This window comes from Opisthorchis viverrini (genome assembly GCF_000715545.1).
Source record: "Opisthorchis viverrini unplaced genomic scaffold opera_v5_183, whole genome shotgun sequence".
NCBI lineage: Eukaryota > Metazoa > Platyhelminthes > Trematoda > Opisthorchiida > Opisthorchiidae > Opisthorchis > Opisthorchis viverrini.
In genome coordinates this window covers 95,518-110,985 of record NW_008751841.1, presented here as the reverse complement: position 1 = coordinate 110,985, position 15,468 = coordinate 95,518, and the positions used below count along the sequence as shown (strand labels likewise).

General features: G+C 41.3%; 1 protein-coding gene across 1 annotated transcript in view; it reads right to left on the bottom strand.

The window, feature by feature from the left end:
• Positions 1 to 515: 515 nt before the first annotated feature.
• Positions 516 to 15,468, bottom strand: part of T265_07755 (hypothetical protein) — a gene marked incomplete at both ends in the record, with an annotated part of 34,261 nt that continues 19,308 nt past the window's right edge. Inside the window, 5 exons of the mRNA XM_009173360.1 lie at positions 516 to 941; positions 2,757 to 2,851; positions 7,321 to 7,439; positions 8,862 to 9,039; positions 12,736 to 13,019. Coding sequence (XP_009171624.1) covers positions 860 to 941; positions 2,757 to 2,851; positions 7,321 to 7,439; positions 8,862 to 9,039; positions 12,736 to 13,019 — 758 coding nt within the window. The remainder of the gene's footprint in view (positions 942 to 2,756; positions 2,852 to 7,320; positions 7,440 to 8,861; positions 9,040 to 12,735; positions 13,020 to 15,468) is intronic.

Below are 15,468 nucleotides of genomic sequence, written 5' to 3'. Positions count from 1 at the left end.
CTATCACCTGTTTCAAAGCCATGAGGCATAAGACCAGATGTTACCATTCGATCCCCTTCACCGAGTTCATGACCTACATGTAGTCCAGGCACTTGTCTAACTTGCATCCACCCCACCCTTGTTTAAATTCGGGATTATTGACAATGATGGTAGTATCAAAAGCATCAACTTCAAGCGGTTACATGAGGCATGGCTAATTAAATAAGATAATTCTACAGGTTGCCATCACCACGTATAAGCTACGATGTGCTTCGACGACCATAGTGATCTGTTGCGTGCTACTTCTCCCCCACCACCCAACTGAGGGATACCATCATCCTTGAAGATAAGTGAAGTGAGGTAATCCTCACTCGTCAGTTCGCCTGTAAAATTCTAATTGCTGTTATGTCATGTTAATCGCTCGGGTAACTCTGGAGCTTTAGCATACTGTGATGTTCCCTGCCGGAGTGGTAGACTCCATTTTGGTTATAACTCTGTCTTTGAAATGACTGAACAAAGAGCCGAGTGGGGTTTTCGTTTGTTCGGGCCGTCTTGCAGTCGTTTCTCAAGATCAACGGTGAAATAAAAAGCCTGGGCGTTTGTACTCGTTCCTGTGTCGAAGTATGGAAACTGTTATCAGGGCTGTAAAAGTTACAGGTGTGTTTGAAACAGTTTCGAAGTGCGATTGCCATCAAGAGTATTCCTGAAGTCACAGCTAAATAAGTGTTAGTGATCAGCATGTGACAGGAAGATTGCTAGCCTTATGCTAGCAGATTAGCGATAAAACATCCGAACATTCTGCTTCACAGTAGTGTTCCAAACAAAATCCCCTGGAGTTGAAGATCTCCATTCACTCATTTTTCTTATTTGCTTCGTTTGGTTAGGAAGATCGGAGGATTTCAAGTGAGCGTAATTTCCCTGGTGACCCCGGTAAACCTGTGTCCATATGTACTGAAGGAAACCTGAAATGAACAAATGGGAGGAGTTAAGAAAGGAAGGGAACATTGTTTTCCAGAATGAATTATCACACTACGAAGACTAGATCAGTGGACAAAACATACACTCAGTTAACAGCAATCTTCCATTAGTTGGTCCGCAGACAATAAGTTATCTTTAGTCAGGGTTCTCAAAAAATGTCAAACTCTAGACCAAAACCTAGAAATCCTTTACCCTCCATTGCACCATCTGTGGCTCCAGAATGGTACTCAAAAACAAGTCACTAATAACGCAACGAATCAAATCATCTTGCGGAACCATTCGGTAGTTCCAATAAAATGGATATAGATAGCTTATCAGCACAAACTTTTTCAGTATTTCTGTGAAGCACACTGAATATCCTGACTGTTGGCCATGGATGGGGATCAAAATACTTAGGGTTCCCACTTTCACAAGATAATGGACATGCTCTGTGAGAGCGCACACTGCGTAAAAATGATGGTGAGATTCAGCAGGTATTTCACTTTGTGGGACGTAAGGAGCTTGAACCCGAAAGTTTGTGACAGAGGTGGTTTGGGCTCTGATATTATTTATTGCTGGCCTAACCCTAATCACCAAGTAAGTTAAAGGCATATGGATCGTCGTCCACATCAAAAGAGGTAATGACTACCAAAATACTACTAAAATGGGCTTAGCAGCAATGAGTACAATATTCACGTAAAACAAATGTCATGGATGCATATTTACTAAGGCCAAACAAGAGTAAAATGAGGCGATGTAAGACAGTGCACGTTGCATAACCTTGCACTTAGTCGTAACCGAAAAGTTCAAATAAGACTGTATATCCGACACTCCACTCGGTCATAACTGAGCACTAACATAGACATTTAGTTGGAAATTTGACGAACTTTAACAAAAAGTAGTGCCCCAGAACACATACTATAGCATGGAGCCACTAACCATTTGCATTGCGTGTAAACGTTGTACTAACTCCGATCCAAAGCATTGACAGGGTGTTGAGTCAAGTATACTACTAAATGAGAGCATTAAGGGTTGAAACGGATCTGCCAAAACCTTTTTGCGATCACTGTCGTATACATAGTCACCTTGCTGGCAACCAGATATGCCTGCTAATGATCAGAACTACATGTGCGCACTCACTTTTCAAGAAGCTATGCGTTGATGACGATCTCATTTGTTTTATCCATAGATTAGGGAAGAAAATAACCAAAGCTGCGTGGAAGACCGTTTCATACAAACCGAGAACGGACTGGTGAAGTGAACGAAACAATACCACCAGTGAAATGAGGAAAGCCTATGGAGCTTGGACACAGGACCGGAGAGTGCTCGCATGCTTCACCAGTAGAACAAACCTTTAAACTAGCATTAAAAAGCCCAAAATAACCCAGTGGATTAAATGGGAGCAGACCAAGACGCAAAACAAAGTGTAAATTTTCTAAGTAAAACAGGAATAGAGCACTCTGAAATGAGCTATTAAATGCACCAGGCGAATACAAGGAACGGGGCGCATAAGCAACATAAATCGCAAAAAGACCAATAGGATTGCAAGAAACGTGCTTTCCAATTAACCGACCATATCAATATTTATCTGAAAATCCGAAGCACGTAATGTGCAATCGCGCGACGACGAGTTTCTCTAGACTAGTGATGAAGGGTTTTCAAGCGTACTGTCACGCTCAACAGACAGAGGGGCAACCACTTGAGCAACTATGAAGACCAGTTCCGTTACATCTCTAAGATTAGTCAGATATTTCATATATAGGACAAACAACTATCACATTAACAACCCACCGAAAGGAAGAGGCTGGATGTTAAGTTACGAGCGGCGCAAAGCTTGTGGTGCTACCGCAACTTTCCCAGGTAGAGTGACGTTAAACGTATCCAAGCGAAGACAACTTTCCACAGCCGGAGCAATCTGAAAATACATTTGAGTATATTAATAGCCAAAACTATTAAGAACACGAGAAACACCACTCATTCATCAAGTTACAATTCCAGCCTCTTTATTATGTGTGCGTTTAATGCAATTTAGAAATTGGTCATTCGTTATGCCTCTATAGTTTACTGTTTCTGAATATCAGAAGTGATCGCTCACCATTTTGCTTCATGCCCAACTTATGCGTAAACATACAAGAAGCTGCCTACTGTGGTAGTGTCTCAACAGTGATTGCACATAGTTCTTAGAGTTGCCGAAGATCAGTGGTGAAGCCAGAGAATGTTCAAATTAGCTATAGCTAATAAACGGGCCATGATTTGCATAAAACAGAGAATGAGCAACCAGCATGCACGTTCATGACAGGGCTGCCAGCTAAAAGGAGATAACGGAAATAAACTTATCCACTGATATGTGATAAGATAAACCTTGTTCCGGCAGCTTAGTGATTGACGGTTGGTGTAAGGCTTACTGAGCAGAAACGGCGCATTCCGTGCATTAATTTTGATATGCGTATGAAGATAGGCTTTGAAAGACAAGGCTCCGTGAAGCACAATTCGGGTGTTCGAAACGTAAATGGCATGATAAACTGTCACTCAAGCAAACCGGAACAGTGGAGCGGTAGGGTGAACGCTAGATTATACAGACTAATGGGAGTGAAATGTTGGAGTAAGAAGCAACATACACCATATAAACCACACAGTTCTGTTCTCACAACTACGCGGGAAAATTTCCTCATTGACAAGTTTGAAAGATTTATTTTACAAGTTAGATGAAGCGCCCTTTCATAAATGTTAAAACAATACCTGCATGCTCAGTGGTTTTCGTCGACAAAACTCATGGCCACCGGAGAAAAGCAAAAATCCTACAACAAACGCCAAACACTTCGTCCTTTGAAGCAAACTGCTGAATTGAAAAATGCAGGCGTAAAAGTACACACAAATCCACCAACCATGGTATGGATCGCTCTCTGGGGGGCTCCAATTAGAAGGCAGTATGCTCAGAATTTTGCCGGAATACAGTGGAATATAGTACATAAAGAAGATTGTTTCTCTTGTAAATGATGATCACTGCAAACATTTCTCGATAACATGTGGTCTGAAAACTTCACTTTGAGAAGCTGATTTAAACGGCGTATATGGTGTTCATTTGGTCTAAGTGAATGCTGTACACTAATGTTACCTTGTACAACAATTGTGAGCTTCTACTTTGTTGGTAAGTGCAAAAATAATTGGAGAGCTGCAGGAAATTTAAAAAAAAAGATTATTGGGACCATTTATCTGAAAAATGTTTCAATTTAATCAATTCAGCACGACTGCAGTACTCTCATGAGGATGTCCTCACAGTAACACTTGAAGGGATGCTTTCAAACAGAAGGCACCACGGTAGTCTTCTCCGTTCGCAGTAAGTCAGCGTTGAATCCCCCGAGTGAATGACTACCAGATAAAAAATATTTGACTCGTGTCTCCGGAGATACCAAGTCGCAGGAGTCTGAACAGGAGTAGTTGAGATGCCGTGGTCACATTTGGACCACGGACATTCTGGTCGGTAAGTTCGTGCCTTAACCACTAAGTCCTCTGGAGCTACCTGGGAGGAAACAAGTCGTCAGTAGTAGCCCTCTAATGTTGCCTAATAGGAATGGATCATGGCAAGTGACAAAGTTTGCGGTGGCTGTCGAGTGATAACTCTGCATTAGTCGCAAAGGGAACACCACTGATACTCCGTATCCAGGGAAAACCGAATTTCATGAGCACAAACGTGAAGTAATCCTTATGGTGGGGACTGCAAACGACAAAAATTACCCATATCTTGGGCAAAATCTGAGTCAAGAACTAAGTAATGTGGCCATAGCGCCAACTGATATTTTGTGTTTGACAGAAATTGAAAGGTAGTTCATCCAGAGACAATGAAGTAAGCCCTCCCCAACAAAATGTAACGGGGGATATGTAGTTCAGGTAATGGTTATTTCACATTGGAAAGTAAAGATAAAAGGAGGAGAGAAAGCGTAAAATCGTTGGCATTCGAGCGTTTACGGCTATTGGAGTAAATTTTAAGATGAAGTGAAATGAAGATACTAGTACAACCTTCGCCAATCAGCGGTACTGAATACACTATTGTTTGTGTTGAAAGTCGGGTTCAGCTCATGAAGAATTGTGACAGTCGAACGTATATGTGCTACTATAACTGACGTCATAAACTGATTAAGCTGGGAACAGTGTGTTCACGAAATAGGTAGTCACTTCTTCTGAACATACTGTTCATAACTGTAGTCCTAGTTCCCCCATACTTTTAAAGGCAGTCGCCCGGATTTTATGAGTGCCACTTATTCTCTGTTTTCGGCTCAGAATAAGCTTTCTTCACCATATCCTCTTTAAACCAGCAAACAATGCTAAGTAGGATTCCGCAGCTTACTATGGTCAATCAGACAGCCCTTTTGCATAACTGAGGCATAATCCACTAGAAACGGTATTGGCTTCGTTTAGAGATTTTTATCAGAAGTATAGATGATATCCTGCGACTCGCTAGGTCGGAACTTCCAAAGTTCAGAGAATAACAGGGTCTGTTATGCGAATAGGTCTACTTCAAGCTGACTGTAGAGAACAGGAGGTGGGGCTTTGCCCCTTACCTCCCGTTGCTAGTTGAAGTTTTGCAAAGAATTTCATATTCCGTCTCCTCGGAACTTAAAAGTTAATATCACGAGCAGCTCCTGGTTGGAGCTCTGCACTTGTCTATTAAACCCATAAGTGTCTCATTACATCGGGGACGTTTGTCAACTGCTAATTAGGAAACCAAGCATTTTGTCAACTCTGATAACCTTATATGCTTTATCATAACAATTTGTTGCGCCTTACTGATAATCTTCTTTCGCCCGTGGTTCCCAAAGTCTAGTCCCGGGGGAGGAAGCTGAACAGCTAAAGTAGAATCACGTCTCGCTTAAATTTTCTTAGATCCCGTCAAAGAAGATTTTGTCTAGTTTTCACCACAAACAATATGTCCCATCTAAATCGTTTGCTTTTGACTCCTGATGGAAGTGACTTTTCGAATAATGGCGGAGGGTTTAGGATCACTCTATCTCTGAAAATAATATTAATCTCCTTCCATGCTGTCGCTTTTTTCATATCAGCAAAAACGGTTCATCCACATTTTCTCGTCTCTTATCTAGGTAGCGAATCGCAAATAACCATCGTTGTCCCCAGCCCCAAAGGTTCACTACGGTAATTGCGGCAAGCAGGTGGGACTTCGAGAGTCACCTAGCAACTGACACGTGCTAAACAGCTGGCAGCAGAACTAATGATACATATGCACGAAAGGCGGGTCAAGTTCTCTTCGTCACCTCGGTTTTCGTTTTTTCCATGTTTTCCAAGCCAAGCGTGAACCAGCTGGACGCGCAGAGAACAACTGGTAGCACATGTTCATTTACAAAAGCGGTTGTCAACTAAAATCGGCAGTGCGGGTGGTAAGATGCGTTGGATGGACATGTAGCAGAGCAAACACCTGTTAATTGGGATTATTGTCTGCAATCCGTACGCTTCTAGAGCACGTTAATAGTTCTCCGGGTGGGCAACACCGTATATCTTGACCAAGCAGTCGAGGACCTCGAAACTCTGAGCCTAAACCTTGGACATTGTCAGCTATGGGTTCCAGTGACAGGTGCATTCATTGTGAGTTCATATTTTCTCTACAGCAGCATGCATGGGATTTTGACTCTGAACTCCCAGATATAACTAAGAGCAGTATGTTTAACATTGACCACGATCGGAATTTGAGGGAAAAATCCCTCTGAAGCTTGGAAAAGACTATGTTTTTGACGTTAGATGCATCCGCGCAGAAAGTAAATAGGCTTATGATTTTCAACCATGGTGAAGAGATGAATACCCACCGAATCCTCAACATGACTGGAATAAGCTAACATCTCAGGTGATGTCAGCTGACTTATTAATGTTCATACATACATACACACACTGAGAACTTTACGCTCACACTTTTATGCTTGTTGCGAATGCTGAGTACACGTAATAGAGGTTCCCAAGCACAAACTAGACAGCAAAATGAAATATTACTGTGGCTACTATGGAACTTGTTGAGGAAAGGAGAAAAACCGCAGATTATTCTAATCCATAAGACATCGATGTCAAAAAATCGCTACAGAAATGCAATTGTGTTTTGTCTCCCAAGTGATGCTACCCAAACTTAAGTGTCTGAGGTAATGAAACGGTGCCTCTTGCTTTTAGTTCTACCAATAATCAAACTTTTAATTTGGAGAACTATGTTCAAGTGAAAAGATCTTTTGATCAAGCTACGTTAGTTCAGCACGCAAATGTGACAAAAACATTGCAGCTATGCTAAAACGGGATCAACTCGATATAAATCAATACATATCATATATCAATAGTATTTGAAGATAATTTTTATAGGAGTTTGAAATAGGGAAATAATCTACTGAAACTTACACCGTAATCAGCAGGTCCGGGCATAGGAGTGGTCGCTTTTTCTTTAAACCTTTCCGCCCGGTACACAAACTTGCCCGTGTTTTCATTCAATGAACTCGGTAAACAAAAGTCCGCCGGGCCTTTAAAAAAAACAAATCGATAACAACAGGCGTACGCGAGAGAGCAGTATACACAAAACACAATGTTAAGTATAACATGAAATCCCTTGTTTTTAAACGAAAGTCTGATGGTGCAAGTGATTCAGGTCTATGTTGATAAGCAGAGTAATGATCCACACCCACTGCACCTTTATTGGGAATCATCACTCTTGCGTACTTCATGAAACACCTATAGGATTCAGATCCCCATACTTCTCGATCGAAGATGAAGATTTTCAGCCATCACTACGTGCTTGGTTGGCCATACTTTACTTCCCACATTCTTGCTAAAAAGCTGTAGGTTCTAATATTCCGACAAATTCAATTAATCCGAACTGTAATTATTTTAGGTGACAAAGGGGGGATTTAGGCGTTGGTTGGTTTGGTGTTGATTGGTGGAAACTTTGATTTTAGATTTCAGAACCCATCCCCGCTTCACGTTACTTCCAAAACAGGACACAATTAGTCAGGTTATATAAGGATTTGCAACTTCAAAGAATGCTGGTTGTCAAGAAAACGAAGGAAATCGCGCAAAAAAAACAGATCTTTGTTGGTTATCTACACAACACTGTAAAACATTCTCGTGAGGTAGGATTTGTTTATCTCACCAAAAAAACTGACATCTTTCAAGCGACAGCCACTTATTTTCTCCGCAATGTTTCTATCTCCAGAATCAGGAAACATAATATAATACAAGTGAAGTAATTCACATCCATTGTGAACAGCGCCATTCATTCAACCACATGAACCGTGACTTGGACTTGCTGTGAGAGTGAATTTTGTGCCTTGTTGTCCAGAAAACCTCAGTCGTCCATTGAGGTGAATAGTGACCAAGTATTCAACGGTTCACCCAAACTCAAGTTAGCTCTACCGATGTGTAACTGCGACCTGCAAGCTTGCTGACGGGCAGTAAGGAACCCCACATTAAAACCATCCAAGGGCCATTTCACATTCAGATTAAGGCACAAAACAAAGACAAAATCGAGCAACATTATGAAGTCATATCATCTAGTTCAAGTACGGGTCTACAAAGGAAAGGCAACCATTAAAAGAACTTGGTGTTTGTCTCGATAAAAATGTCTTGCCATTAAGGATTTCTAGAACAGGCCTTCACATTGAACAAACTAATAACGGTAATTCTCCTTTGGCATCAGAGAGGTGCTCTCACCGTTAAAAACCTTACTTTTATTCTTGAAGAGCACGAAAAACTCTGAAGGTTTTATATATTTAATTTGGGCGGACGGAACTGGGAAACACTGCTGAATTAACCCAGACCAGGAACGCACCGTACTACGTGAGTGAATATGTGTGAACTCTTTTTCCTACACCTAAAATAACCAACAGTCACTCATGGTGTGATGCAGTACTAGATTCATGGAATCTGCTGAATACTGAACAACCTACCAGGCATAGACGGGTCTTTCGGTGCGAAAAATGACTGTTTATCAAAACGATCAGCAGTAGACAGGAACATCCCTTGACGCTCCTTCCCTTCCAATGTCAAGGGTGATCTGCGACAACACTTGGACTGCGTAACATCGAAAGATTCTGCCAATTCGTATGTTCCTGGTCCGGGAACATCCTAAAGGTGAAAAATGATCGTTGATAAGAGTTTAAAAACATCTTCGTAAAGTTCATCTCTTTTACCGCCGAGCAGTTGGCTGTTGAAATTTTTTGGGGCCGCATCAGAAAAAGAAGGCAATATTTGGTACTCTGGTTGTGAATTGATTAGGATTTCTTTGCTATATCGATCAACGAAATTGATGCTTTGTGAAACCGACATTACCCTTCAATGGCATGCTCACTCATAAGCTATGTGATACAAAATATTCCTTCCTAATCAGGCTGAACCTGTCCGTGTGGTCAAAACCACTGCTGTGAAGTTAGAAGGCTAGCTAAATTTTTACTAACCACTTGGATGTGGTTTTTTTGGAATCATAAATCAACGTCAGAAAGATAGGACATAAAATTAGCAGAAAGGCTGTGGAACGGATTTATGACGTTTCCGGATTGGGCGCCTATATGACAATGTAAATTATAAATGGGAGTTTTCGGGTGCCAATTCCTGTATAGTGTACAATACGCTACCACATATCTTCGTCTTCTCAAACATTAGGATTTCAATAGTTGAAGCGAGTTTGGTAGTGTACTCATAACTACCAATTGCATGCCCGTAAACATGCCGTGGTTATGCGCTACGTTACCACGGTCAGAAAAATTCGAGGCAACACTGTGGAGACATGAACGATACGCAAGTGAGTTTTAAGCGACTCTTTAAATTCCAGAATCTGTGACTATGGCTCACTAAGGAGAGGTACCTTCGCAGTCAGCTTATTCTGTATCTCCACTATAATCAGTTGAATGATTGGATATGAATGGTAAGTGTATATTGCTTGAATCCGTGGAAGGGAACTAATGGATGAACAAGATTCACATTGAGGAAATGAGCTAGAGTGAAATTGGGTAGTTTGTGTGCCACTATACACCAATAGCTTATCTATTTAGTCTTTTGAGATACGAAAACTCGTCCAGACGGTCGGTGTGTGTGTGGAGATCAAAGGCTGATCAGCCAATTGTGGTCAGACGGTTACGTGTTAAAACCATTAGCTGTTAGGTCATAGGTTCGAAACTTCGTGGATTTTCGTGAAATTACACTGTTGATTACTCCCAATAGGGCTGAAACAGCTATAATTGTTCCTCGGGTTTTTAGTAAGCATTAGCTTCGTTTATAGAACGGACTTTGTGTTACGAATTCTCAAATCTCCTCACACCACCAACAAACACGAATCGGGGGCTCTATTTCTTTTGTTTATAAGTATGTTTATAAGTGTGATGGCCAGACAGACCAACGCGGCTATGTGACATAGGTTCTTGATTAACGGAAACATCATGAAAGCTATTCTGCATTCTGGCTCAAATGTAACGGGAAAATGACGAATCCAGCTGCCGACCACATCTTGTTGATTCAACCATATTTCAGTAGCAGTGCTGCATCTGGCATTCTTCGTCTCAAAGTTTAAAACGATCCAGACCACAAAGACAATAAAGGATAATAAGGTTGTGAAGATGTTCTCAGTGTTGCGGTCTCTAAACTGGGCCTGCATACATCTTTTGCACGATTGCTGTAATGCCAAACAACCAACAGCCGGAAAACTGACCCAGTTGTACATGCTAACTACTCGAACAACTAGTGAGTAGTTGAAGACGCGTAGGTTTCGTATCTGTGCCACACCCGTTTTGAAGTCCTCTTCCAGCCCTGTTGCGAATAGTACGGTTAGCCTCACCGAATAGGCGTTCGAGATTCATTCAGCACTGCACACACTTAATAGTACATGGACTGGAGTTTCGGTCATGTCAAGCCTATCGCCTTTAGTGTATTAACATGGGCTAAGGTATCACGTCGACGGCAAGAGGAAGTAGAAAATTTTCTGGATCCGTTTTACCCCGGATAGGCATAAAAACATGTGTATGAAAACGGAAGAAAACAAGCCGTAATCTCAGGTGGGTTGCAACAGGGAGTTAAAGGAAAGTTTTTCACAACAGACAAAAATCATGCTGGTATTATTAGTAAACGTTTGGCTCTGAAGAATGACAATGCGGTCATCCGGTAATCCGGACAAATAACCTTAAAATATTCACATACCTTAATCCTTATGTACAAATGGACAGCCGTGCTATACAACGGACTACTGAAAGGCCTTCAAACATATTTGAACCTAACGGGAAAATTTTCTTATTTATTGTTCTAAGAGTTGTACTGGAAATCGTAGGTCTCTCCATCAAATGATCCACCAGTAAACGGAAGAGATTATCACTGCAAGCTGACAAAACCCCAGTGAGTTGTCTGATAGTAATGCAGTAATTCTTTAGCAAGACGCTGAAATCTGTGGGTGAACAGTATAAAACATCCTCGACAGCACGACATCACTGTTCAACACCGGTACCTCGCTGCCGTGAAAAATTTCCGGTAAGGTGTCAGGTAAGAGCATCGGCAATGTTTAGTGATGAAAGCCGTTGTGAGATAGGATTCAGTCTTCAAATTGTAGGTGTGAATTTGTCAACAGCGTTCGTGTCATTTTAGGCAAGAGGATATCAGAAATCAAAACACCCTATACAATGAACATAAGGTAGCTATTTATTGTTTGTGGTAGTTGGGGCTAGAAACGGTTCCACAGTATTAACTTGTCCATCCCGCTTCGGTTTGAACAGAGTCAAGGAGCTTTTGGGTGAGTTTAGCTGTGACGCCATATCTTGCAACTCAAACTATTCTTATACGACAGACGAAATGGATATTTTGATGTTTTCACAGGAAATTTTCGTGCAGTGGGAGTTCTAGATCGTTCTAATTGAAACACTCTTAAGGTCCATGAGGAAGACCCTGAAACAATGCGTTCTGGAAATACACTAACATGTCTGCTATGGATCTTCCTACCCTGTATACAAACGAGTACTTAACAAGTCCTTTAAAGTAGCCAGTGATAGCCAGTATTACATGATCTTAAGGGTGCAAATGAACAGCTGACACAATGCGACACAGGGTTATATAGTTGAGCCCTTTAACCCCATTTTCTCCGGGCCGCGGTCGTTGTTGTATCGTGCTTTTGTCAGTTTATGGTAAAATTCTCTAGGAGATGGCGTCATTGGTTGAGAATCTGAACCCTCATTTTATATGTGATTATCCAAACAGATAATTATTGCGACGTTTTTACAAAAGCATTATGGGGTCCGCTGACATCTGTGTTTTTCGCTTAACGCTTCTATTTCTGGCCTACTAGGCACATCGACTTTCGAGTATCCCCACCAACACGGCGTAAGAGAAGTTCCTCGTAAATTGCATTTAGGTTAAAAATGCTGGCTTAACCTGAATAAGGCATATTTTTTTCACGGCCCCATACTCTGGTCTGTAGCATTTATGTTAGGAAGAATGCCATTCTGTCGGTTAGTATGCAGGAACAGCCGGAATGGTAACATAAAGTAAAACAAGCATAGATGTAACTGCAAACTTTACTTTTTAGAATCAATTTTCCCAGTGGGTTGACTAGATACTGCACAGAAACTCTATGCTAAGCTATAAAATGAATATGGTATTTGAAGAGCATCTTAGGGGGCTTTGTTTGGTCGAGAAAATGTGTGAGTGGGCTACCACAGAAGTAACAGATAATCATTTCGATATGCAATTCAGCGGATAACTACACAAAAGCACATTTGAGGGTACGTAGTTTTCAGAGCTGCTCATTGTTCATCAGAAAATTTTTAAGAAGCAACCACAGTGACTTACAGACTGAACAAGATTGTAGACCCTTGACCCAACACCGAGATTCGGAACTTTAGCCCAATCTCTTTTAGGTTCTCGATCGAATGCATCTTGATTCTGCGCGGCATTTGGGACACCTTCAGTCTCTTTCGGCGTTAATTTAGAGCCCCCAAGCTGTTCAGGTAGGACAGTTGTAATTCGTCTGGCTGTACTTCCAAAAGGTACGCTCTGTTTCAGCAGTAATTTCTGGCCGTTACGTCTTTTCATTTCGTCGATGAAGCTGTTTGATGGCTCATAGCTGTTTGGAGCTAGGAAAGTGAAGCAGCGTTTTGTTGGATCGAAAAATCGTTGGTAGATCTTAAAGTTACACTAGTTCACGATTTCAGTTATAAAACAATGAATACTTTTGTTCTGCTTAGTGGAGATTTCTGGAATCTTCTATAGCCACATAGGTTTTATTAGCCCTATCATCACACCAACTCTGGTTACGTCGTGTTCGACACCTTCGACTTTCTACAAAAGGATATACCTGTGTTTACTAAGAGGATGATCAGAAATCTACCTTGGGTAAAAAGACACATAGTATCTTCATAAAATACTCTTTGGGTCAGTCGCATTGAGTCCGCGAGAATGTTTGGCTTATTTGTTCTTCTCTTCTGAATAGGTCACGCAAGTATACATAACTCAGTAACCATGTGCTTTGAATTCAGTAGGTTAGTTATGGGACAGTTGGAATGCAAATTTTTAGCCAAGATCAGAAAAGTCTGAGGAACGCGCTTAATGGACCCCAAGCTCACTTGTGATCTGAGGAGGAAATAAACTATAAGAAAGTGCAGTAAAAAACTGTCTCACGGTTTCAAGCGGCAAGGCTTTTTGACGTCGCCATTAAACACAAACTCCCGATGTAGTAACCTTTAAGGCAAACCTTTTGCATTGAATTATTATCGGCAATTAAACACAAAATGTGTAAATCAATATTAAATGTTCAGTGTAATAGTTGCTTTCACACAACATATCTAAGGAGGAATTTAAATAAATGGTCATCAAAAACCAGTGTCATATATCTGTTTTTCCTCCGTTCGTTTCAAATTTGTTTCACAAAGGCTGTCTCACTGAACAGTCCTAAATTGAGTATTTCTCAATGCTCAAAACATACTCCGGCACTCGTTTGTCACTTAAAGTTTGTCTCACTGATCAAAAGTCAACTGACCGGAGGATGCTCTGAGTGTTTTTTCGACTGCTTTGTTGGACTACCATAATAGTTGCGCTGGGAACGTTAGGCAGGGGTTATAATGTTTGAATGCCAATCATGTTTGTAGAAAATATATATACTCATACAGACGTCCCCATCTGAAGGGACGCCAACCAGACTGCACGCAAAGTGAACAAAAACTGGTTAACATTCACTAAGTCACTTGTTTCAAGAAACCAATGAGAGAACCAGAAGTTGTGGATTATAAGCATGCATGTCCAGCGCCAGCTATGAACGCCTGTGGGAAGATGAGTCCTGCATTGGCAAAAAACACTGGATGACAAAGGATAGTGTCGATTTTCAAATGAAGATTGCTCTAGCGACCACCACGGTGCATTACTAGATTGACTCGAGTTGACTAACTGGCAATCCGAAAGCAATCCGGAATTTCTGACTCCGCATTTATTCAGATAGATAACATGCAGCATCGCAGTAAGCTAACCTCCAACTTCCAGGAGCAGACTGGCGGGAAGCACGCTTTTGTATTTCTAAGTCGAACTCTTTAGATGTTTTTCCGACTTACCCTACATTCAAATGGCAATAAAAAAGTGCCCACCAAAATGCTACGCGTTGCCCTTCAGGTTGACAGATGGTAGGCTTCCTTGTGTATCAGGACCAAAGCATTACACCAGAAATGAATACAACCACTTTTCAATGGGCTATCAAACACGGAATCACTGAACGGAAGTTTTATACGAAAAGCTTTTATTTCAGTTGTACTGGACTGAGGCCATTCTCTCTCTCTACCTACGCTGGCTAAATTAAACTAGACAGAAACAGTCCTTGACTCTCATGTGTAGCGCTTCTTTTCTCACTGATTAGTTACATCACAGAGCTTTACTAAAGTTGATCTAGTCAACCATCGAATAATTTAGCGCGAATCAGTACAGAACTAGTCCGCGAGGATCAACAAAAAGTGAAGCTTAGTCGGAGATTTTCGACTGTTGTCCCCTCACATTTGTATTGAAGCTACTGGATTTAGTGAATATAAGTTTCTGTCATCTTTTGGAGCTGTTAATCGACGGAAAAATATCAACAGAATGAAGAAGAGCACTCGGCACTCAGGGTGACCGATGGTAAGGTGATCTCTTGGGATGCCCCCCGTTATCAAGAACCCTTGAGTTCTCAGAAGATATTTACTTTGCTGGGTTTGTGAGACTGTGAGTGAGATCGACCTTTACTGGAGAAGGTTTGTAAAAGCTGTTGAATAGTCCAGTTTATATATGCCGCTTACCGGTCACCCGAGGACCTTTTAAAAGGACGCATTATATGCGATGGCGAGGACTGCACATTCAAAAAAATGAAGCGGAAAGTAAACGCATGTGACACACCCAGCGAATCGGTATTGTGGTGGCTAAACGCTCCCAAATCCATAGGTTACTGGGACTGAGTGATAAAACCTATTTATAACCACTAGATTGTAAGAAAGCGTCACATTCACCCTACTCACTTAATGAGGCACCGAAAAGAGAATAGAATTATCCCTCGAGTAAAACGGAATGGGG